The 23,811-nt window shown below is 50.4% G+C and overlaps 10 protein-coding genes across 10 annotated transcripts; 6 read left to right on the plus strand and 4 right to left on the minus strand.

Moving 5' to 3' along the window:
• Nucleotides 1-327: 327 nt before the first annotated feature.
• On the plus strand, nucleotides 328-1,512 carry NECHADRAFT_81415 (uncharacterized protein; the record flags this gene model as incomplete). Its single annotated transcript, XM_003044597.1, has 2 exons — nucleotides 328-440; nucleotides 570-1,512. 2 exons carry the CDS (start codon nucleotides 328-330, stop codon nucleotides 1,510-1,512), a joined length of 1,056 nt encoding a protein of 351 aa, XP_003044643.1.
• A 58-nt stretch (nucleotides 1,513-1,570) lies between these two features.
• NECHADRAFT_104681 (uncharacterized protein) lies at nucleotides 1,571-2,528 on the minus strand. The gene is made up of 2 exons (XM_003044997.1): nucleotides 2,214-2,528; nucleotides 1,571-2,163 (listed from the first exon to the last, which is right to left on the minus strand). The coding sequence occupies exons 1-2, from the start codon at nucleotides 2,507-2,509 to the stop codon at nucleotides 1,590-1,592; spliced, it is 870 nt and encodes a 289-aa protein (XP_003045043.1). The 5' UTR covers nucleotides 2,510-2,528; the 3' UTR covers nucleotides 1,571-1,589.
• Nucleotides 2,529-3,677: 1,149 nt separating this feature from the next.
• Nucleotides 3,678-4,196, minus strand: NECHADRAFT_81417 (uncharacterized protein; the record flags this gene model as incomplete). Its single annotated transcript, XM_003044998.1, has 2 exons — nucleotides 3,678-3,825; nucleotides 3,874-4,196. The coding sequence occupies 2 exons, from the start codon at nucleotides 4,194-4,196 to the stop codon at nucleotides 3,678-3,680; spliced, it is 471 nt and encodes a 156-aa protein (XP_003045044.1).
• Nucleotides 4,197-5,317: 1,121 nt separating this feature from the next.
• Nucleotides 5,318-6,101, plus strand: NECHADRAFT_81418 (uncharacterized protein; the record flags this gene model as incomplete). Its single annotated transcript, XM_003044598.1, has 2 exons — nucleotides 5,318-5,404; nucleotides 5,487-6,101. 2 exons carry the CDS (start codon nucleotides 5,318-5,320, stop codon nucleotides 6,099-6,101), a joined length of 702 nt encoding a protein of 233 aa, XP_003044644.1.
• A 1,302-nt stretch (nucleotides 6,102-7,403) lies between these two features.
• On the plus strand, nucleotides 7,404-8,282 carry NECHADRAFT_7026 (uncharacterized protein; the record flags this gene model as incomplete). The annotated part of the gene is made up of 1 exon (XM_003044599.1): nucleotides 7,404-8,282. A coding segment is annotated over one exon (879 nt), but the record flags the coding sequence as incomplete, so codon positions are not given.
• A 580-nt stretch (nucleotides 8,283-8,862) lies between these two features.
• On the minus strand, nucleotides 8,863-11,083 carry NECHADRAFT_81420 (uncharacterized protein; the record flags this gene model as incomplete). The annotated part of the gene is made up of 4 exons (XM_003044999.1): nucleotides 8,863-8,876; nucleotides 8,926-10,764; nucleotides 10,875-10,896; nucleotides 11,033-11,083. The coding sequence occupies 4 exons, from the start codon at nucleotides 11,081-11,083 to the stop codon at nucleotides 8,863-8,865; spliced, it is 1,926 nt and encodes a 641-aa protein (XP_003045045.1).
• Nucleotides 11,084-11,634: 551 nt separating this feature from the next.
• NECHADRAFT_81421 (uncharacterized protein) lies at nucleotides 11,635-12,749 on the minus strand (the record flags this gene model as incomplete). The annotated part of the gene is made up of 4 exons (XM_003045000.1): nucleotides 11,635-11,759; nucleotides 11,815-12,418; nucleotides 12,481-12,615; nucleotides 12,666-12,749. 4 exons carry the CDS (start codon nucleotides 12,747-12,749, stop codon nucleotides 11,635-11,637), a joined length of 948 nt encoding a protein of 315 aa, XP_003045046.1.
• A 647-nt stretch (nucleotides 12,750-13,396) lies between these two features.
• On the plus strand, nucleotides 13,397-14,806 carry NECHADRAFT_81422 (uncharacterized protein; the record flags this gene model as incomplete). The annotated part of the gene is made up of 5 exons (XM_003044600.1): nucleotides 13,397-13,606; nucleotides 13,652-14,120; nucleotides 14,185-14,529; nucleotides 14,581-14,706; nucleotides 14,763-14,806. 5 exons carry the CDS (start codon nucleotides 13,397-13,399, stop codon nucleotides 14,804-14,806), a joined length of 1,194 nt encoding a protein of 397 aa, XP_003044646.1.
• Nucleotides 14,807-15,977: 1,171 nt separating this feature from the next.
• Nucleotides 15,978-17,922, plus strand: NECHADRAFT_43802 (uncharacterized protein; the record flags this gene model as incomplete). Its single annotated transcript, XM_003044601.1, has 4 exons — nucleotides 15,978-16,130; nucleotides 16,318-16,709; nucleotides 16,981-17,746; nucleotides 17,812-17,922. 4 exons carry the CDS (start codon nucleotides 15,978-15,980, stop codon nucleotides 17,920-17,922), a joined length of 1,422 nt encoding a protein of 473 aa, XP_003044647.1.
• A 2,614-nt stretch (nucleotides 17,923-20,536) lies between these two features.
• On the plus strand, nucleotides 20,537-22,100 carry NECHADRAFT_43757 (uncharacterized protein; the record flags this gene model as incomplete). The annotated part of the gene is made up of 3 exons (XM_003044602.1): nucleotides 20,537-20,640; nucleotides 20,748-21,707; nucleotides 21,758-22,100. The coding sequence occupies 3 exons, from the start codon at nucleotides 20,537-20,539 to the stop codon at nucleotides 22,098-22,100; spliced, it is 1,407 nt and encodes a 468-aa protein (XP_003044648.1).
• Nucleotides 22,101-23,811: the final 1,711 nt, after the last annotated feature.

Here is a 23,811-nt window from a genome sequence, read left to right on the forward strand (position 1 = left end):
GGCACGCGTGCATCTATGACGAAAGCGGGCTGGTGAGCAATGAAAGGAATCTTTGTTCCGGATTACTAGCTAATTGATCTATTATTGGAGTATCCATTATCCTATTGGCCATAGGGGCTTATTTATAAGGATCCGTAGCTCAGTTCTTTGTAGCTAATCTTTTTCTTTGTGTGCATAGCCAAGATGCTTTAGTTAGTCAGGGAGATAGATATAAGACGGGAACCTGCTCTTCATCTTTCGCCCAGCGTGTCAAAATCACCAAGCCCTCCTTGAATAACTACTACCTCGTCTCCTTCTACTCCAAGTTCACGCCTCACCCACTTCGCCATGTATCCAGACTGGCCTGAGTCTACCTCCGACTTGGTACCGCTCCCGCACTGCGACGGTCCCAAGCTGGAGCCTTTTGACTTTCAGGGTCCCCAGAAGATGGAATTCCTCGAGTACATTGGAGAAGGTGCCCATGCGCATGTCTTCAAGGTCGAAATCCTGGGCCAGATCTGCGCCCTGAAACTTGCAAGTGCCCTCGAAGCTGCAACAGCCAGGTACCAGCTGACTCTCGCGTAGTTTAGATTCGTCTACGAAGATGATTGGCCATCCCCCGTAAACAAATGGGACTCGGACGATAGAGATGCTTTCACCCATCTTGCAAACTACGCAGAGCCGTTCAACAGTGAATGTCGGGCCTACGGCCGCCTCAGGGAAGCCGACTGCGAACACCTAGCCAACAGGTGCTTTGGCTATCTTTTGCTGGAAGAGGAGAACGAACGGGCCATGATGAACAAGTTCAAGGACCACAGGATCGACTTCAACGGCAACATCTTGTTCCCTGGTGGCCTGGATATGCGAGGCCGGTTTCTAGGTAAAGATGGGAGGCCACCACCAATCCGGGGCATCATCAAGGAGTTCGGCCAGCCTGAGAAAGAGCTGAGCATGAGAACTCTGCGCAGCATTCTCAAGGACGTGATCCAGATGCAGCAGCTTGGTATCATCAGGCTGGACGTCGCTGATAGACAGTTCATCAACGGCAAGATGGCCGACTTTAGCACCGCCATCACGTTCCCGCACTTCATCACCAGTCCCGAGCTGAACCCACACCTCACACCCGAGATGGCGGCTGCCATGGAACTGGAGACTCTTCTGTTCAGCCGCAAAGACTATGAAGAATTCGACCAGATGGTGGGGATGTGGAACTATGAAAACCCCAGCCATCAACGCTCCTTCTTCTCGCTCCCTGGGGGGGATGACGGGTTGAAGTATAATCTGAGAAGTCTACCATCTCGAAACAGGCTCTACTCGCTTGTTGATCCAAGATTGTACGACAGGAAGAGCAGTAGGGGGGGACTGGACGGGAAGGTCACCAAGGGGCGCCGACGGCCTTGCGCGAAACCCCCCAGATGGTACTATGACGGCAGCCTGGATGCTGCCAAGGTAATCAGCAACATGAGGTTTGAATTCCTGCACAATTGGTACTACAAGGATGGGTATGCTTTCCCAAAAGAGGTAAAATGGTGATACGGCCATGGTGTTTGGTAGACTAAAACGACGGGCTAGTTGGCTGGGTGCAGTTGGTAATCATTAACCTTTGTAATTCATTCACTATCCAGGCCTGTGTCAACTCCAACCGCGATGCTCGCATCAAGGTCCCGTTGCACCCAATGAATCTTGTTCTGGATCCGAGTGAAGGCGTCTCTGCCGAGCGGTAGCCTCAGGATGTTGCCCTTTAGGTGTCCCGCTTCTCCCTCACCCGTAGCAACTTCAAAGATGACGTTGACAGCCTTCTTCGGGTCTCCAGGCTGCTTCCCCGTAGCGGCGCTGAATTTCTTGAGCGCCTCGTCCACAGCGGTCCCCGAGTACGCCTGCTCGGCCGAGGTGTCGCTCTTGAGGCTGGCGCCAAGGAAGTTGGTCCTGAACGCACCGGGCTCGACAAGGAGGACGTCGATGCCAAACTCCTTGACCTCCTTGGACAGAGCTTCAGTGAAACCCTCGAGGCCGAACTTGCTGGCCGCGTAGAGTCCGCAGCTGGGGTTGCCGTCCTGCCCTGCAACGCTGCTGACGTTGACAATGGTCCCCGAGCGGCGAGCCCTCATGCCAGGCAGAACAGCCTGGACGGCATAGAAGGGACCAAAGAAGTTGGTTTGGATTTGTTGTTCAGCCTCTGCCTCCCTAATCACTCTGTTAAAATAGTGTCATTGTGTACGACCTCGAAGACTCACGTAAACAGTTCTATCACGCCCAAGACGGAGTATCCGGCGTTGTTGACAAGATAGTCAATCTTTCCGAATATCTTTTCCGCCTCCTGGATTTTCTTGGTTATGCTCGCCTTGGATTCTGTCATGTCGAGCTGAATAATCTTGCCCCCGGCCTCCTCGATAGATTTGACAGCTTCAGAAGATCGTACTGGATCCCTCACCGTCGCAATGACTCGATGGCCAGCTTGGAGAGCACGCAAGCTCAGCAACAGACCAAAGCCGTTGGAGCTTCCGGTGATGAACCAAACAGGTGCTGCCATTTTGATAACGATTCAAGTGCGATGAATGGAGTTTGCTCTTGTTTTTCTTGCATAAAAACAGAGGACGTCTTTCCTTTATTTATCAATCATCATGATGCGGACTTATTATCTTGGTCTCCGTTAATGCCGGTGGATACGCCAATACGCCCACACTTGATGATGATCACAAATCCACACCATCGCTTATGCACCATGACACCAACTTTATCGCCTAACACCGAAAAACATATGAGACATGTGAATGTGTATCAAACTTTGTTTTGAGATGTTAACCTCCATGTCATTGGTGGCGAATATCTATATGCCAACCTTGGGCGCCTACTTTGACATGTAAGTTGTAGCAATCGTGTCATGCTACCGGCAACTTCGGAATCTACTGACCACAATCGTAGAGCTGCAATACAACAGAAACATGATATGACATGTACTGCCCGTCACAGCTCAGCAAAAGGTTACTTGCGTCACCAACATGTCGAGGCGTTGGGGCCAAGGACATTCTGTGTCGATGGGACAACCACTCTCCGACTCTCCGACACTCGGCCAGTCGTTGAAACAAGTTGAGCGAAAGCCTGTTGGCTATAGATGAAGTGCTTCATAACACCAAAGTTGGTTTGATATGGCCCCGGCCAACGATATGCGATGGTTAAGTTGCCAAGGAGGCAAACTGGGCTTCTTTCTGGTATAGCCCTCAACTCCACCGCTCTCTAGCACATACGACCATACCCACTGGAGAACTCGGGATCCCGTCCGCTCTCCCATAGATAAGCCAGTGAGGGGCGGATTAGTAGTTGGGTCGGTGACGACCAGCGAATCCCCGCTGTTGTATGTCTTTTTGCCAATTGTCTGGAAAATGTCGCGCGTCCATCTCGCTGGTGACTCTTTGTGACAATGCTTCTGGCTCTTTGATCGTTCCCCCCAATGGCGTGGAGGGTGGTCAACCAACAGGGACTGGGTCATTCACATCACTACAGCCAATAGGAAGACAGGAATGTGCAAGGGTAGCTGGTCGGGCAGTTTGCTTCCAGCAACAGTTGTTCAAGTCCTATCTACTTATGAAAGAGATCTCTTTTTTTTTAATTTACTTTTTTCAGCTTGTGGCAAGTGATGAAAAAGAAAGACAAGGTAAATATCCCCGCCATACCCCGTGGCCTCTGGGTGCCTGCGTCGTTCAGATCGGGAACAGTCCATATCCTGATGCAACACCTCCCCATTCGTTGACGGGCCCAAGAATGAACTCGTCGTGCTGATACAAATAACCGCGGGGGTCCCCATTGCGATCAAAATAAAATGTTGCAGTAACGTGTCGCCCAGCAAGCCTGGCACGCAAAGTAGAGGGGAGGGTTGATCCTCTATTGCCCACGTACACACGACGGTTGAATGTGCGAGCCCAGCCAATGTTGCGGGCCTGGGGCATTGAGGCTAGAGCTGGTGTGGCTTGAGTGGCTGGAGCCGGAGCCGTCACTCGAGCTGAGGCTAGTGTCTGGATGTCCGTGGCATACTGCTGCTCAAGTAGCTGCCACCTTTGACGGAGCTGGCTGACAGATCTTTGGTTCGCTGTGACGGTTTGGTTGGTGTTGACCAAGCGTGCTGGTGAATGATCCGCAGTAGTAGCAGAGGGCTGTGACTGGTTGAGCTGGTGAGGCACAGCGGGGACTGGAGAAGACTGAGAGTTGTTGGTGTTGTTCATGGTGGTCTTTCAATTATTGTAAAATGAGATGAGTTGAGATGGAATGGCTCAAGGTGAACACGACTCCTGTTGCCCATTTTAAATATTCGAATGGCCTCTTGTACCTGTTGGTCATTGATGGTGAGAGTATCGTTTTCAGACACCCTTGTCTGGTGATGAGTACCTAGAGGTTCGGTTTTCGGCCCCTGGTAAGGTCAAAAACGGCCTTGTTGGTGTTGAACATTCGGTCGCTGGGTGCTACCACATCCCTCCCTGTCCACGTGCTCGGCCATCGACCTGGCCACGTTCCAGAATTTCCCTCAAGCCTCAAACTTCCCTCCTGCAACGTCCAAAATCCAACCAGAGCCAGCGCTGGTTTGCTTCCAGTGACCGAAGCAGACATTCTCTGGCTTGGTTTCGCTGTGCGATGGGGGATTTCGGAGCTTGAAGAGTACGGTAGATGCATATCTCGATTTTTCCATTTCTCCTGACTTGTTTGGCATGCTTCAGAGGCGATCACGACGTGCTCCCAAGGCTTGCACCTGAACTTTGATTCCTCCAGATCTCGGCTTGCTGTTCTGTCTAAAAGAAGTGGTAGGGAATGACCAACCAATCAGATAAGAAATACTACTCGGCTAAGAGATACTTCCAATTGTGTGCAGTTCGCACACTGACTCGAGTACCTTTTAACTATGCCCAGAGTTGACGACCCACATCTAATAAAACCATTCCATGCCAAGGGTGGCGAGCTTAGTTGAAGCTCAATACGGACCATCCCAGATGCTACCACGTTCGAGTGGTAAGGTGCTCGGGATCAGGGAGAGTGGCCCCACAATACCCAAAGGAGCGCCGGAGTTGAGCGGAAAGAAAGTGAGAAGCCAACCACGTCAATGGATCCTGACAAGGGTTTAGGGGTGATGATAGGTGATGTGAGAAAGAGTTATGAAAAGTCGATACTATCTTCCGGCGCTCCTTCTAGCAAGAGTCTCCTCGTAAGGAAGCCGTGTATAAGAACCCGATGGAAACCTGTCTACATCTCGATTCAAAATACTCAAGCTCTTGTGTCGCATCTCGTGCATTTTCCAGCTCCTTAAATCACACCTTCTAGTCAGCTGTTTAAGATTTCATATATTTTGGACACAATGACGACTCAAAAGCCCAAGGTTCTTGTTGTCCTTACCTCGGCCGACAAGGTCCCCAAGACTGGCAAACAGATTGGTTGGTATTTGGTAAGTCGTCGTCTTGATTCGATTGCCTACTTTTCATCACAAACTATGCCTGGCGATAAAGGCCTATGCTAACACTACAAAGCCTGAGCTCGCACACCCTTTCCACGTCCTCAACCCCCTTGTCGAGCTGGTCTATGCTTCGCCCAAGGGTGGAGTGTCACCTCTTGACCCGGTATCCGTCGATCTCTTCAAGGAGGATCCGGTGTGCAAGGATTTCCTCGAAAATCACACGTCAGTCTGGGAGAAGACGGCAAAGCTGTCTGATTTTGCTGGCCGAGCCTCGGAGTTTGACGCCATCTTCTACCCGGGCGGACATGGTCCCATGGTAGATCTCGCGGATGACCAGCATTCGAAAGATCTGCTCCGTGACTTCCACTCGCAAGGCAAAATCATTTCGGCCGTGTGTCACGGCCCTGCAGCTCTTGTCAACGCCACTACTGCTGCAGGCGAGCCGTTGCTGAAGGGAGTGCGGGTCACTGGATTTGACAATGTGGGCGAGGAAATGTTTCAGTTCACTGAGGACATGGACTTCAGTCTCGAGGATAGGTTGGGTCAAGTCAGTGGCGGCAACTACGTCAAGGCTGACGAGGGTCCCCTTGCGGAAAAGGTCGTGGTCAATGGCAAGATTATCACGGGGCAGAACCCGGCGTCGTCCAAGGGAGTGGCTGAGGAGATTGCCAAAGCTCTAGAGGTCTAGTTAAGTAGTCTGTCTAATTGATAGATTTATTACTTTATAGCCCAGGACGACTCGAACAGTTGCGAGAGTCTATCCAATGCGAGCTTACTTAAACCTATAAGCACATAATAAAGAAACAAGTGGGCGACATCTCGTCTCGGAAATAGGGCTTACGGACTTACGGTGAGAAATTAATAAGCCTTGGCCTCGGCGGTTTAGCGCTGACGATTGGAATTCCACCCTTTTGACCTGCAACATAGAATAGTCATCAGCCTTCGTCAAGCCAGATCAACTGACTGCCGGCATGTTTGGAGCTTTCTCTGCTTCTTCCAAACCCACAGGGTCTTTATCCTCTCCAAATGTCTCATCTAAGCCGAAAAGAAATCAGGTCACCCGGGCTTGTGACTTATGTCGAATACATAGAGTCAAGTGCGATACGAATCATCCTTGCCGAAACTGTATGGCTAGAGGTTGGCAATGTAGTAGTCGTGGGAGGCTTGATCAAGGATGGAACCTCCCACGAGCCATGAGGTATGAGGACTGAACGAAACGAAGCAACATGTTGATGTTCTGAGTTGACCTCGACTGTGTAGGGAGATAGAAACATTGCGAGGGCGTGTGAAAGAGCTCGAGGCTCAACTTGAGGGTACAAACAGTGAATCAAAGGATACACACAAACATCATACGTGTGACGACAAAGACGACCAGCCTTCAAGTCTATACCCCTGCAACGAGGACGGGATTCATATGGATACTACCCAACCCACGGAGTCTTCTTCCTCCCGTGCTCAGTTTTACGGGCAGTCGTCGGCATATTACTTTATCCACCGCATAAACCTCCACCTTCAATCTCACCGCCAAGAATGCCCAGAAGCTCAGAGCCCTCAAACACTCATCCCCAACTCTGCGAGCCGATCCTTCGTTCATGCGGTATTCTCCCAAGAAGGAGAGCCGGAAGCAGGGGTCGGCTCAGAGGCGGTCTCAGAACGTCATCAGCGGTTGACAGAGAGCACATTGTCAGGAAAGAACTTGACAGCAACCCAGGAGGCCTTCTTTCTCGACCTCTTCTGGGATTCTTGGCACTGCTGCTATCAGATTCTCGATCAGGTTGAATTCAAGGCGCACTACAAGTCCCTCTGGGGTGATCCCGGCCAAACCACCCGGAAACCATCTGCCCTAGTCGACATCGTCTTGGCCTTGTGTATGCAGTTTGGCGTCACATCTCTTCCTCGACAGGTAGAGTCCAAGGCCGAGATTGACATCCGCGATGCAACTATCGCCGGCCGCTGGCTCTACCGACGCGCCCAAGCCCTGCTGGCCCACGAGCTTGAGAGGCCTTCTCTCACAACCCTTCAGTGCCAGTTCTGGTCTGCCGTCTATCTCGGTAACGCATCCTATCAGAACATGGCTCAAAGCATGATCGGTACTGCCATCTGCACAGCACACGCACTTGGGCTGCACATCGAGCCATCTACAGAGCTACCCCTCAAGGAACGAGAGGCAAGGAAGCAGATGTGGTGGACGCTGTTTGTGTTTGAAACAAGGCTCTGTATCCGAATGGGCCGACCTTGGGCTGTTGACATGTCTCGAACAACATGTTCTTCGCCAGCAGAGGACGAGGAGCCTCACGCCGGCCATGTGGCGTGGCGAAGCTACACGGTGCAAAGAGCTAGGCTTATGCTACTGGTCCGAGCCGCTTTTCACAAGTTCCACCAAAAGTGCGCTTCCATCAAGAAGGGAAACCCAAGTTTCATTATTGAAGAGTGCTCCAAGACCCTCAAGGCCGGTATCGAGGATATACACGCATGGGTTGATACAGTCCCTGTCGCGTTGAAGACAGAACGCCGGGGAAATGGTATCCCCTTCTCAACAGACCTTTCTGAAATCGAGATTGAGCCTTTCGCACCGCTCTGGTTGCGTCGGCAGCGCCTAATGCTGGAGCTTGGATATCACGACTCCCTTCTGACACTTGGTCGTTCATGCATAGCCTTCTCGCTCAACACAGCGAGGGAGCCTCATCATCAAGGGGTTCATACTGACGCAATACCCTCGGAATTTTCCAAGATGCTTCTTGTGGCTGAAACTGCCGCTCAACACGCAATATCGATAACGCACCTGTTGCACCAGATCTATAGGGACCATGATATCCTTGACGGTTGGTACGAGCCGTTCAACTACCAATGGAATGCGGCCATAACGTTGGTCGGATTCATCCTGGCTTACCCCAAGACCAGTCATATGGTACTGGATGCTAGTGAGGCCCTTTCCAGCAGTATCAACGTCCTAGAGCGGATGGGCAGCTTCTTCGGGGTGGCAGCGAGTGCGGCGGTCGTCATCAAAAACCTTTTGTACAAGACCAACGTTGAGCGTAGACTGGAAGAGTTTACGACCAACCCGGCCGAGGAGTGTTCAGCCGACATTTCCAAAGCCCCCCTAGGCCAACTGGATTCTATTCATCTCCCAGAGTTGGACATTGCATCATCTATCCTGGCTGGAGCTGATGGCACATTTGGGCCGGCATTCGAGTTTGCAGAGTTCGGGTTCAACCATGATCTGAATCAATTCACTGGCATCGGTGACTTTGGCCTCGAAGACAACTTTGATCTCTGGACGTATCCTCTGGATTCTTAGTTGGAATTCAATTTAAACTGGAAACAACAAAACGCTATAATAAAGTAAGGAAATGGAGAGCATCTAGATTAAGAAAGGACAGTTGTATCCCTCCTGAGCACCACAACTTTTGATGCACAACATTCTAGATTATCATATAAACCTTGATCGCTCATCCCAGCATTACTGGAACAATTTAGCCATGGAAGAGAAATTAGGTAATCAGTCGACTTACCTTCCCAGCCCCATTCTTCCATTACGGTTAACCAATGCAACCTGCTTTTTACCGTGTAGTTCCTGGCGTCTGTCTTGAGTCCTGAAGCGTCTTCTTGAGTTAGAGCAATCGAATCAAACATGAGAAAAGATGTGGGAAGTTCCCATTCTTGTTGCATACATGCACAATCATTTTCACAGCCGCTCTCAGGAACCATACCTTGCTCAAAGTCCAATCCAGCATCTCGTAATCCTGCCGAGAAAAGAGAGTTGCCCATCCTTCCGTGGCTGGATCCCTCACATGATTGACGGTGCTTCCCATAACTATCTCGCCTCCTCCAGACCTCCAGCGTCAACTCTAAACACCTCTCCACGATCCCAGACGTATTTCCGGTGGTCATTGATTCCCATCTGTCACGGATCCAATCTCTATCTTCTGCCTCTGTTGCCTCACAGCCGGCTATCATCAGGGGTAGAATGTGGAAGATGACGGCTCGGGAATGGAGTGGAACTGTAGCGATGAGCACAAGCACCTTGCGCGCCATTTCCGAGAAAGAAAATCGAATGGGGAGCTCGGGTACTGCCTGGTACAATAGAAGTAGCGTGGCCCATTTGTAGGAGTTGGCTGTCTGCACCAAGTCTGAAGCATTTGGGGTCAGGGACTCAGCGTCTCCAGCGACTTCCAAGCTCATGGACGGTGTCCAAAATTCGATAGACATCTTGAGTTCCACAGCCCGAGCGACAATTGCGGGAGAGTTGAGTCTATCCTGCGTCTTGCGAACACGTCGGACAAGGTCGGCGACACGACCAATCAATGGGAATAGTGTCCCAGCACATCCCATGAGAGGGTCGACCTGAGGCTCGGGACAAGGACTTGTTGAGCTGCACGCAGTCATGAGGTCAAAGTCCATAGCCTGGACGTTGGAGCAGGTGATTCTCGTGAGGACATCCATGTAGAGCCATAGGTTGGCGAGAAAGCTCAAGCAGAGATTTCCCTCTAGAGGCCGTGATGCAAGGTCCTTGGAGAGACCTTGCTGAAGGAGGTCTTTTGCCTTGTTGATATGGCTGATGCCATTTGATGCTCGAGGGTAGTACCAAGTTTGAGCGATGCTCAGAGCAAGCGTGACGATGAGAGCCACCTCGAGGCGCATGCTGCCGTTCGCCTCGACCGAGAGCTTCCCCATACTGTTTTCCAGGTGCCTAACACCCTCAGCGCGAAGTCGAGGCAGGCCGTTGGCTCCATTGAAGCATGTCATGGCAGCGATGGCGTGGTATAGAGCAGGGTGATCCTTTGCCAGAGGCCAGACCACTTTACGCCACGGGTTCCCGGTCGGGTCTTCCTTGATGTAGAGAACCTCGCATATCCTATTGTCGTAGAGCATGGCAATGCTCTCTGGGCTGTTATCTCGGATGGCTGGTTGTCGATAGAGGTTGAAGGGGCCATGTCCGTTTAGCTGAAACGAAGGGCTCACAGCTAGATCCAGGGCTGAGATCCACGAGTCCTCAGCTGCAACTAGTGCATCCGGGTCTTGATTAGAAAGAATGTCTGCGGAGCCAAAATTGTCTGATGCAAGATCAAGAAAGTTTGGCAAAACGGCCTCGGCATTCTCCTCTATCGCGCCGGGATCGGCCGACATGAGGTGCTTGGGATCCACGATGGCGTTGAGATCCAAGAAGAGCATGTCGAAATCCGCGACCTGTTCCGTCGGGCTGAAAGATATGTCAAGAGAGGGGCCAGCGGGAGAATCGAGTGTTTGGAGGAGGTCGTCGTCTTGGGGTCTTGGGCTAACCAGGTCTTCTATCGCGTTGGATTCCGAGTCCTCGAATATTCTCGACGATGGGAGTGGAGAATTGATTCTTTCTTGTGGTATATCAGATGATGGAGTTTTATGAGAATGAGTCGTCTGGAGTTGTCTTGTTTTGGTCGCTATCAAATCAGCATGTAGCATCTGGTATGCCTATCCAACTTACTCTTGCGTGCAAGGTAACTTGTCTGGTCGGGTTTCTCAATTTCCTTCCATATCAAATCCAAACTATAACCGCCGCAAGGAACTCGTCTCCGTAGACATTGTGAGCATGATGGCTTGAGCTCGTCGCACTTCCTCCTCTTTGCTTTACACGTCACGCACCCTGTGGCCGTCAGCCGTGACCTTGACAACCTCCAAGCACGCACGAACCATGTCGACTCTTTTCATGCTTGGCCTTTTTCAATGTTTCTCTGGGAGCCTCTTCACGGAAACTCTGAGGCAAAAGTCGCCGCGGAGGTTTTCTATTGTTTGCTGCTGACGTGGAGGTTGCATCATCTTGTATCCCAGGTTGAGCGGCCGAGGTCGTACTCATCCCAAACACCGTATTCACCTTGAGTGGACGGGCAAAGAGCAAACAAACACCCTTGGCTGCAAAAAAAGATGTTTTATGAGAAGAGGAGGAGGGTGGTCGTGGCTGTTCTTTATACTCTTACTGATCACAAGATGCAGCTATCAAGTCATGCATCGGTAAGGACGGCTACTGTTACCACTTCAGGTTTAGTGTGGGGGCCTCGATGCCGCTATGACTGATCTCTTATCACCGGGTTTCACACAGGTTCCTTATACAAAAGTCATGGGGGCGCATGTAAAAGGTGCATTCTAGACATGCAACACGCTACTGAAAAGACTGACGCCGCACCCTCAATCTGAACGAGTCCAAGCTTTAACAGTGTCATCATCTTCATCAAAGAAATCATGTAATTTTAAGCCGGAGACACCTCTGCGACCTGAGCCGTAGAGTCTAGAGGTGGAGGCGGTGACGCATTGGACTTGAGCCTGTCCTTTTCGAACTGAGCAGAGCACATCTCTAGCACTCGGCTCTGGTAGTCTAATGTACGGGATTAGCATATTACATCACGTAAACTTTTTTGGAAGTAACCTACAGACTACACCATTCTCCTTGTTCGGGTTGAGAGTGCCCTCGGTGTAGATGCCGATGTTGAGATTCTGCTGCGTTCTCTCACACAGCTCAATGTCTTCCAAGGCGACTGTGCGAGTGAACTTGTAGTAGTCCTCAAACTCTTCGGAGCCGACAGGTGCAGCATGGTAGTAATCAAACTCCATAACACTGTTGCCAGGCTCCTCCAACGGACACACGCGCCAAGAGGTCATGCCGCCGCCATAGATGCTCAGTGTCGAGTTTGGGAACAGATACACAAACAGCCCGTCATTGGCTTCACTGGGGCCCGCGAGATGTTGAGAGTAGTTGTGTCTGTTGACGACCCTGTAAGTGGTGGGCTTGTACTTTTTGGAAAACTCGGGATGAGCGTAGGCGCAGTGAAGGCATTCCTGGTATCCGTCGACCATGGCTTTCCAGTTGTAGTTGCCGACATACTTGAGAGGTCGACGAAGTGGCAGATCAGTAAAGTCGACGTCCTTGATCAGCTCTTCTAGGCCTGGGAAGAATTCTTGGAAGCTGACTGTCTCGTCGGACAAGGTCATGAAGAGCAAGCCGCCTCTCGTCAAGTGGCTACGTATTTCCGAACCCTAACAAAAAGGTTAGAATATCGACAGGGCAGTATATCCAAGGCAAATCATGTGAAGCATACAGAGTCGGAAAAGATCTTGACCGTCTTCCAATCAGCAGAAGACCGCCGGATAGTGTAGCTGACCTGCGCCAACTCGCAGCGGTAGTCTTCTTGGGCGTTGGGCCATTTGGTGACGGCGCCCAGGAGAATCCAGCTCTTGTAAACGTTAGAAGTTCTTCAGGTAGCGGAACTGAATAGTTGCAAACCTTGAGAAAGATGGCTCGCCTCTCGAGACCATAGATGGCCTTGCTAGTATACCACGAGGCAGGAAGTGTTGTCTGGCAAGCCATTTTGAACTTGATCAGGAGTTGTAATGACAATGTTGTCTACCTACTGAACAAAACTCTATCCATCATAGAGAGGATGAATATATAATCAATAAATCTAAACCATCATCAAAACGGGCGCAACTCTTTTCCAGATGCAACATTATCTCGCAGAATCCTTCCCATGCGCTATTCTTGATAAAGAAGGGCGGTCCATCACTCTGCATCTCCAACCATTTTGGGGGACTCAATCCGGGGCATCCGCAGCCAATCAAAACTCCAACGAGAAGCCATCCAAATGAGGAAACTTGATCCCAGGTATTCAGAACTCCTCATTGGACGTTATTTCGGCTCATCGATAACGCCACGGACGGGAAGCAGCGGAGATCTACGGGTAGTTGATCGCCCGTGACCAGGGGTCCTAGCACACCCGTTGGGATCAGACTTCCTACAGAGGGAAGCCGGGCTCATATGATCTGTACAAGTATCGTGAACATGATTAATATGGAGTAGCGGTGTTGTTGTCTGGTGCGGTGGGCCTGGCCCATTTGGGTTATGCCAAACGGTGAGAGATATCGTCGAGACCTGCTGGCGTATAAAGTTTTATGAGCGTGTTTTTACAGCAGTAGACACCACTGCTTTTCTCATCTCTATCTTCTATGCTATTAAGAATGTTTGCGACCGATATATCCCCTTATCTTCTCTGCGGCGCCGCCCTCGCTTTGGCTGCGTTGTTGTTTTGGCTCTGTAGGATATTCTTCAACTCCACATCGACGACACTTGCAAATGTCCCACTCCTCACCAAGTGGCCAGATCTCCCCCCAGGATGGTGGACAGATTCTGAACGCTTCCAAACCGAGAAACGTGCCATCTTCAGCCAGGTGAGCCTTCCTAGATCCCGTCGAGGCCCGCTCTAACCTTGACAGACTTGGATTTGCGTAAGCCATCGCAGCCGCTTCGTCAAGGCCGGGGACTACATCGCCTTTGACATTGCGGGATTCCGTGTCCTCCTCATTCTGGGCAAAGACGGCACCGTACGAGCATTCCATAATATTTGTCGCCATCGTGCTTTCCCCGTGGCCAAGAAGGCTTCTGGATCCTCGACTGTGCTCGGCTGCAGATACCATGGATGGAGTTACGATACCAAGGGCCAGCTCACAAAGGCACCTCATTTCGACAATGTCCCCGGTTTTGAAAAGAGCCAGAACGGGCTCTTTCCAATCCACACAAGAGTGGATGATGGTGGATTCCTTCACATCAACATGAGTGCAAGTGAACCGGCTGGAAACGAACTGTCACATATCAAAAAGACTTCTCAACTTGCCAGTATCAGCCAAAACTCTCACTTTATTGACAGTTGGGAAGTAAAAGGAAGCTTTAACTGGAAAGTAATAGGTACGTTGTCAACACCCATACGATAAGTGAAACGAGCTATTGCAACGTGCTAACCCAAGTCTAGTCAATGACACCCAGCATACCTTTCAGACACCTACAACAGACGGCATATCTCGCCTCTTCTCTGACAAAGACTCCGTGTCTACAGGCCAGAAGCGTCTTGGACCACTGACTACCGTATCTTTAAAGCCTAGTAGTCCACTCTGGTACCAAGTCACATACTCCCCAGACTCTGTCGGACAGACAACGGTACGATGCGACGTATATTCGACCAAGAAGCCTGGTGCATATGCTTTTGACAACGCTTCAAAAGCCAGTTTGAAGGACCAAATTCAGGCCATGGTCCACCAACACGAGGGCATTTACACTAAGCTCACTGGCCCTGACTTTGACACACTTGGTGGTGGATGTACGTTCACGGAGCATCTGAACAGAGATACCCGAACTAACGGTCATCTAGATGAGCAGTTCAAGATCGCCGACATGGTCGATGCCCATCTTGAGAAGGAAAAGCTTCAAGGGCAAGAGATCAAACCATCTGCCATCCAGCAATGCAGAAGCGCAGCATACATGCAAGCGGAAGGAAGTAAGACCAATCCCTTTCCCATATCTATGCAACATCCTTCTAACTTGGCCCAACAGTCTGTAGAGCAATGGAGTGTGGCAGTGAAAAACTTGAGTGGTGAGATTGGTAGATGGATCGAAAAAGCATACATATCTTCTATGGGTAGCAAGGGTAAATTTTGTGATACACGTGTGATGGTTACTAGACAGCTATGATTACAATTTGTTTTGCGTGACCCCTTTCTTCCCAATACCAACACTTGATCAGAGCACGATCGGTGTGAATCCGCTGGTCTGATGATCCCTGAGAGTAACTTGTGTGTGTGTGTGTGTAACTTGTGAAACGCGGTACTGTTTTGATCATCATGGCGACTTAAAAATGCTCTGGGGTAATAATGGCACTGTACAAACCCCAAGGCCCGGCATCCAGAAACAATGAACGAATCGAAACCTTGCTTCCCCCGATTCCATCTCGATCCCGGCAGGGACCAGTTCTCGCCAAGCATCCCTAGGATCAAATGGCAAGGCTGTGTGCCCCCAACTTATTCCACATTGCATCGATGGCTGTCTGATTGATGCATGTTCCAAGTTTTCCAGCGGTGCCTGATTGTTCACAGCCTGGCAAGGCAGCCCTTCTCTCTAACCTGACTAACAAAGTTTGCATGTCTTGTACAACAATAGATGCAACATATTCCGCCATGTCTTGAAATGCAGTAGTCACAAGGCCATACGACAAGTCCCTAGTGCTGCGAAACTTGGTACTCTGAGGTCTTGGCGCTGGCGCTTCAACTGGGACGGCAATATATACGCGGCTCTTTATTTTTAATAGACGAGATCGAATCCCGGATCAGAACGAGGAGGGGAAGGCAAAATACTCACCGAGAATCAAGGAGGTGTATACATCATGTAGTGACCCAGCTATGGCTTGGCCAGGCGCAACAGTGAGTGTAATCATGCATAACTGTCTCAAATATGGTCTTGTGTGACCATGGCGAGGGCTTGACAGCATGACACTCATCCCTATTATCCTTCTTAAGCACAGTTTCCCCGCAAACTACTTGGGAGACGAGAATAAACTGCAAAGGTCAAGACTTGGTAGCAACAACTGATGCCCAGGTGCCCAAGCTCAATAACTGGGAATCATATGAGCTTGTGTGAGAGCCAAGAAACTTTGGCCGAAGCCGTTTCCTTCCTTCAAAGATTTGAGAACCCATTGACCTAGCTCTCGGCCATATACTGAACTTTCCATAGACCAGGTTTCTCCTATAACCCGGGTGGTCAATAACTTGAACCATGTGGCTTCTTACTTTTCGAGACGACAGCACCCTAACTGCTGCGCAAGTCCTCAGTGCCTCTATCATTCTCCTTGCAGGCTTCCTTTTGCGCTGCATAAACCGAGGATATCAGATCAGAAAGCGGTTCCAAGCTCTCAAAGCGCAGGGCATTGTCAGTACAACTCTTCATAGAATCATAACTTTATCCTGCTGACCGGCCACAGCCCATTATAGAGCATTCCATCATTTTTGGCCACCTCAAAGTTGTCAGAAAGTTAACGGCAAACCTCCCCCCTGACGCATATCCCGACTATTTACAGACGCAACTCCAAGACAACTGGAGACAGCTGTTCCCTCAGTGCACCAAATGCCCACCTGTAGTCTACATCGACACCTGGCCACTAGCAAACCCGTTGATCGTCTCTCTCAACGCAGACGTCTCATCCCAGTTCATGCAGCAACATTCCATGCCCAGGTTCCGAGACGCAAAGGATTTCTTTCACCCGCTGACCAAGAACCGCGACGTTGTCAGCATGGGAGAGGCCGAGTGGAAGATTTGGCGCAAGAGGCTTAATGTTGGCTTTGGTGCTCAGTACATCACCAGTCGCATCCCAGACATCGTGGAAGAAGTTGAACAATTCGTCGATGTATTGAAGAGTAGGGCAGGAACGGGTGAGACATGGGGACCGGTGTTTCTTCTGGAGCACGCCACGAGAAATCTCACCTTGGACATCAGCGTCCGTTTCTTCTTGTAAGTATAGACTTTTACTTTCTAGTCTGCGCTTTACGGAGACTCTTAGAATTCAGCAAGGGGAATGCTTACGAAATTATAGGAACATGCGTCTGCACGAGCAAAGAGGGAATCCATCTCCGCTCGCAGTTGCTTTGGAAGATACGCTTTCCAAGATGATGTTCCGAGTCAACATCCTCAACGTTGTACCATACTACAACCCCTGGCGGCACTTTAAACTCTGGTGGAACTACCGCACACTCACTCAGCAGCTTATCCCTCCAATGCAAAGACGTCTATCTGAACTACAGGCAGACAACACAATTCCTAGAAAGACGCTCATTGACCTAATTGTTCAGGCGTTGGAGGAAGAGGCAGCCGAAGAGCAAGGATCCAGCGGAGGGAAGCCCAAGGACCTCATAGGGCTTGCGAATGACTCACTCGAGGTGGTTGTTGGCCAACTCAACGTGTTTATGCTTGCGGGGTTCGAAACAACTGGGAGTGCCATCTCCTGGGTCTTTCGCTTATTGTGTCAACATCCCGCAGTCTTGGCCCAGTTGCGTCAAGAGCATGATGAAATCTTGGGTACAGATCCTTGGGGCGCTGCCGATACATTGAAGGAAAACCCACAGCTGGTCAACATGCTGACATACACACATGCCGTCGTCCGCGAGTCGATGCGAGTCTACACCAACGTTGGCACTGTACGTCAAGGCGATCATGCCTTCTTCCTTACGGGTCCCCCAGGCTCAGGTCCCGGTTTCGAAGGAAAGAAGCTCCCGACTGATGACTTTGGTCTGTGGGACGGCGTGTCTGCTATTCATCGAGACCCCAAAATATGGCATAGAGCCGACGAGTTTATACCGGAGCGTTTTCTCGTCACAGACACCAATGACCCCCTCTACCCGCCACCCAATGCCTGGCGAGCGTTTGCTGCGGGCCCCAGGAACTGCGTCGGACAGCATCTTGCTATGGTTGAGATAAAGTTGGTCATGGCCATGGTGGTGAGGTGCTTCGACATTGACTGTAGGTGGGATGAATGGGATCGAAGCAGGCAGGTTTCTAGCCTTGACCTAACCGCATGCTGCTAACATTATTTATTAGAGGAAACAAAGATACAAAGACAGACCATCCCACTGTTTGGGGCGATCGTTATTATCAAGTTGGCAGATATGGACCACCACGAGTCAAGGAGGGCATGCCGGTACATGTGAGGGTGCGCTCCCAGATCTAGCTATCGTATTCACACGAAATTCCCGGTTGGAAGAGTATTATGGCTAAGATGATGGTTTTTTTTTTTCGTTAATCATGTTACTTGCCTTTTGATGAACATGGGACAGAGTGCTACAGTACCTATGCTAGAGTGATATCATATCAAGAATAGCACCAAACAGAAAACCTTGGGTAATGCAAGAGCTCAACTAACAGCCACATAAGCTTAATAATTTTCCCAGAGCTTTTGGAGGCTCCGGCCCGGCAGCTTTCAGATTACGGCATCCTTTTAATAGATGCCTATGATTGGTACCCAGAAGCTAGAGATGGAGATCATCGTGACTTGCCATGCCAAGGCGGCAGATAGATTGGACCCGGTAGGTAGATGCACCGACGGACTTCCGTGGACAATCGGACTTTATGAGACTCAAAGCCCCTCATCTAATGGCTATGGCGCTGTCGGGAGCCATTCACTAAACTCCATGTGGTCTAAATGAAAGGACCAGGCTTCTATTGCGGCCAATATATGGCCTTTGGCCCCCAATGCGACCCCAATAGTCTGCGCCACAGCGTCCATCCAGCAATGTCCTCCGTAAATTATAGGAACGCGTATCCTTGACCTTCAATCAGCTGCTTGCCAAGTCACCTGCTGCCCGATATGCCCGTCTCCATCACGAAGCAGCTCTTGGCCGCCGCTGCCTATTCCACCTCACATGTGGACATCATCGCCGTCGGCTCTGACAATGCTGTGTATCACCAGGGCTGGAACACATCCAGCTGGCAGAGCGACTGGGACTCGCTAGGCGGCTCCTTCGCTGCTGTCGCGCCCGCCCTGGTCTCATGGGGGCCTGATCGCCTTGATGCCTTTGCGAGGGATCGCAAGACGGATCATTTGGCGCATAACTCGTGGAATGGAGAGGATTGGGGTAAATCTTGGCCTCAGCTAGGGACCAAGACCTTTACGGGCTCCTTTGCCGCTGTCGCATGGGAAAAGAACCGTCTGGACGTCTTTGGGAGAGGAGACAGCGACCGGGCTGTGTATCACCAATGGGTGAGTTTTTCCAGTTCAATTATCGCGCATTTCATTAATCACTCTTGCGTGCGAAGTGGGATGGAGAGAAATGGACGACTGATTGGGAGGACCTTGGAGGAGTCGTGATATCAGAACTCGCCGTCGCCTCCTGGGAACCGAAGCGCCTCGATCTTTTTGGCATTGGTGGCGACGACAAGCTCTACCATCACTCTTACGACGGTGACAGCTACGGTTGGCAGTCGAATTGGGACAGCCTCGATGGAGGTTTCACCTCTGCACCGGCAGCTGTATCCTGGGGTCCCGATCGCATCGACGTCTTTGGCCTGGGAACCGACTTTGCCATGTACACGCGCAACTGGGACGGCAGTGATTGGAGCGAGTATTTGAATCTCGGTGGAAATTGGGTGAGCCCGCCGGCGGTGGTGAGCTGGGGCGCAGGGAGATTGGATCTCTTTGTTATCGGCGAAGACAGCGACCTATGGCATCTGTCGTTCGAGGATGGCAATGGCTGGCAGTCTCAATGGGACTCTCTAGGAGGTCCATTCGATAGCCCGCCTGTCGCTGTGAGTCGGGACAAGGATAGATTGAGCGTCTTTGCAGCAGATTCACGGGGTAGAGTCTGGCATCGCGAGTGGAACGGTGACAACTGGCAAGACTGGGAAGGCCTCGGGGCGCCAGGTGAGTCTGAGAACGATGAGAGGAATCGACCAGAGGACAAGGGAGATCCGGATGGACCCAGTGTGCCAAAGGACGCGACCGGCACGCGAAATTCTTCGGAAAGCACGGGCAGCCGTACGGCTGACAAGCCCAAGGAGACTGAGTCGGACGAATCGGCAGCTCCAGGCAGAGCATACGTAGCCAAGGGCTGCGTTGGAGCTGCTCTTATTGCCTTTATGCTGAGTGCTTGGGTATAATCTGGGGCTTGGTTTGCGTGCTTAATATTCCAAGGGGAGATGTCTTTGCTCGAGCGATGGACGAAGGCTGATGAGTGTTGAAACCACCGGTCTCACTCTCGACTCTGTGTAGCCAGCATCTTACTTAGCGTATGAAGTAACATTTTGAATTGCCAAATTCGCTTGTCATGATAATGGGTCTGCTGATCTTGACTCTGATAGGCCTGCTCGGACTCTGTCAGACTTGAAACTTGGATCATTTGGATCCAACGCCGGTAATTTGATGACGTGGGATGTTTAATTTCCTTGTACCAGGATACAGGCTATTGAGCTTATCACTGGCCAGCTCGCTCTCATGAGGGGATCTAAGCCTCAAGATCGCCAATGATGATCTGAAGCTGATGGTGATAACATACAGTGCTGTGGCTAAGTGACAGCGTCGGACTCGAGGCTTCATCCACCTTCCGACATAGCCGAATATGGCTTTTTAATCAGTAACCCAACGGAGACTGTGTTTAGCCAATTTAATTGTCGACGAGCCGGGGCTTGTCTCGAAATGCGAGCTCACATCTCGCAAATCGACCTGACAAAGATGATACAAAATGTTTAAAGGCATCATTGCCCGGCTGTTGATTACTATATCATGTCTGGTGTTAGTAGCATGGTTATCTTGGAACTCGGCTCTGTTCCATCAATCATCACTATCCGAAATGAAGCTCAGCAACCTCCTTTTCACTCTCACGTTGGCGGCTGGAGTTTCTGCAAGAAAGAAGTTAACTCCTGAACAAGTGGCGGCCGACATCAATTCGGAAGAGTGAGTCTAACTGGTTGAAATATCTACTCTATACTGAACTTTAATTCTAGCCTACAAGATGTTCTGCAAAACTTGTACAAGATTGCGCAGGACAATGATGGCAACAGAGCATTCGGGCTCCCTGGTTACAACGCCTCTCTCGATTTTGTCCTTGCACGTCTAGGCTGTGGCAATCACTTTGACATAACTTTCCAGCCATTCACACACCTATTCTCCCATACTCGAAAGATCTCTTTGACAGGCCCTGACGGAGATAATATCCAAACCATCTCGTTGCAGTATAACCACGCCACCCCTCCCGAGGGAGTCACTGCCCCCTTGGCTCTCGTTCCTATTGATGACGAGCGTGGTTCCGGATGCTTTCAGGATCAATGGACTGACATCGACGTGGAGGGGAAAATCGCCTTGATCAAACGTGGAAAATGCCACTTTGCCGACAAACTCAAGTTTGCCAAGGACAATGGTGCCTCAGCTGCCATCATCTTCAACGATGATCCTAAGCAGACTGGAGGATCAGCTTCTCTCGGTGCAGAGAACTTTGGAAAGCTTGCGCCTGTTGGAGTCGTTAGTTACGATGAAGGTGCTTCCTGGGTGAAGCGTATTAACCAAAACGAGACTCTTGAAGTTACCTTGTCCATCGACGTTTTGACCGAGGATCGAGAAACTTGGCAGATCATTGCCGACACAAAGGATGGCGATGCGGACAACATCATCATGCTCGGTGCTCACCTCGACTCTATTCAAGAAGGCCCCGGCATTAATGACAATGGCAGTGGTGTTGCCGCACTACTCAGCATCGCCGAATCCCTCAAAAAGTACAGAGGGCTAAAGAACAAGGTTCGTTTCGCCTTCTGGGGCGCAGAAGAGAGTGGGATGATTGGGTCTTTTTACTACACTTCGAACCTCTCCAAGGAAGAGGCGAGCAAGATCCGATTCTACTTCAACTACGATATGATTGCCTCTCCACAGCCATACTACATAGTGTATGCCGACTCGGACGCACACAAGGCTGGAGCTCGCTTTCTTTTTGAATACTTGAGCGATCAGGGCTACCCTGCCGAGTACACGTACGTACCTCCTCCTGTGCTCTTCATGCAAGCACTAACATGAAACACAGTCCTTTTGGAAGCTCATCCGACTACATCGGTTTTCTCGAGCTCGGAATCCCCTCATCCGGCATATTCACCGGTGCAGGAGCTCCCCAGGATGCATGCTATCACACCTCATGCGACGACATTGACAATATCAACAAAGAGGCTTTGGTGGTCAACGCCAAGGCAGCTGGCTTTGCTGCTGCAAACCTTGCTCTGAATGTCGACAATGTTCCCAGGCACGAAACAACTAGTCCTAACCCCAAGAGCAAGCGTGGTATGTCGAGAAACATGGTTAGATGGGCCAATGTTGCCAGGGGTGCAGAGAAGGTGCATAGTTGTGGGAGCGAGAGGAAGGTGTTTATGTGAGACGGTGATTCTGTTTGATATCTAGGGGGCAAGGAAGCTTGTATATAAACACCTCGATTGGATTTACTTGTATAAGCTCAAGTCAATTTTGACCAAGAAGGTCAAATACAAATTGATAACTATATCCTCATCCTCATCCTCCAGTACATCTTTAAACATGTATGGCTCTAGTTCAGATAGCCTATAAAATCATGCTTCGACCAAACACCACACGACATTTCCGTCCCCCATTGTCAGCCTACGAGCGTTTGAGTCGTGGTCAAACCTACTAATTGAAACTAACAAAAGTGAACCACCGTCCTAGATACCAACACTAGTCATCAGCATACAGCCATAGAGATCTATTTTCGACAAGGAACAAGTTTTCAGATATGGTAGAGCTCACTACCCTAGGCCTGACTGAGGATCATCATCGCGAGTTCAGAAAAGCAACACCAAGAATAATTAGCCTTCCATATGGTACTAGTAGTCCTGTGTTGAGATGGGGCGTATTGATTGGGAATCTACCGGCTGACACATATTTCATAGGTGTTGATATGAAAACAGAACTGGGGGGTAGCAACACCGATATCAACATGTTTAAGGGTAGAGCATCTAGACTTATCACAGCTTTTCCTTCCTGACTGGAGAGTGTGAGCTAAGTGCATGATATGATGACCACGAAATTTTCTAGTGAATCAAGGGTACTTGAGATTCAGTGAAGACCCCAAACGTGACGCAAAGCTATCGAGTCTTGGCTTGTTCTCAATCCACCTCGAGATGCCTCCTAGGGCATCATCAAGCCCGACATATTCTCTTCTCTAAATCCATAACCGATATTACCCTCGGTCCAGATTTCCTCATCTTCGCACCTACCCTTCACAATTTCGTTTCCATCTTCTCTCCTCCGAGCCAAGACCTACACCCAAGACTTCCGCCCACTAAGGACCCAACTGCTCCCATAGCCAAGATGCCAACGCTCCTTGCCAAGATGCTTATGCCACCCACTCTGCAGTCAGGCTCGAATCTCGCATGTCCGGGCTTGGAACCTAGATCCTAGGTCGGCTATCTTGCCCTTAGCGCTCGGGTCCGAGATCTTCGGACGGAGCTAGGCTTGGGGGCAAGAGTTGCAATGTCTTGTGTTTTTTGCTGACCCGCATCTAGGACGAGATTGCTCTTGGCTGCATTATGGAGAGGACAAGAAGAGCTTGCGCAGTGAAAATCCGGGGTAAGTACTAATGAGTGAAGGCCAAGAGACGAAGACGACTTTGAAGTAGTAGATACAGAGTTCATTAACGGTTCAATCGCCAAGACAATCGTTATCTCTGCAATCTCGGAGTTTCCCCGATATTCGTCGAGGTTCTACTGGACAGTTGCATCGAGAAACGCCATGTAGCTAAACATAAGTTCATCCATCGCTAAAGGATGCCACGGTTGCATGGGACCTAGTTTGCGGTATCAGTTAAATCTACCAGAACCTTCCGAAGTATTCCGTCTGCCGTGCAAGGGTGTAAAACCTGTTAGCAAGACGTTGCTTTTGCCAATGTTGACTTGGTGTCTTGGCCTTGTCTAGGGTATCCCAAGAGGAGGCCTTGGCTCTTGGCCAACGACATATCCACCAGGCAGCAGTTGCTAGGATCACGGGGGTGGACGGTTCAGATAGGCGGTGGGCTCGCGGCGCGGGCAGGGATTTTCGCATGTCTTGCAAGATCTGCACAGCTGAGAAGGGGCC

This window comes from Fusarium vanettenii (assembly GCF_000151355.1).
Source record: "Fusarium vanettenii 77-13-4 chromosome 6 genomic scaffold NECHAsca_20_chr6_4_0, whole genome shotgun sequence".
Classification (NCBI taxonomy): Eukaryota; Fungi; Ascomycota; class Sordariomycetes; order Hypocreales; family Nectriaceae; genus Fusarium; species Fusarium vanettenii.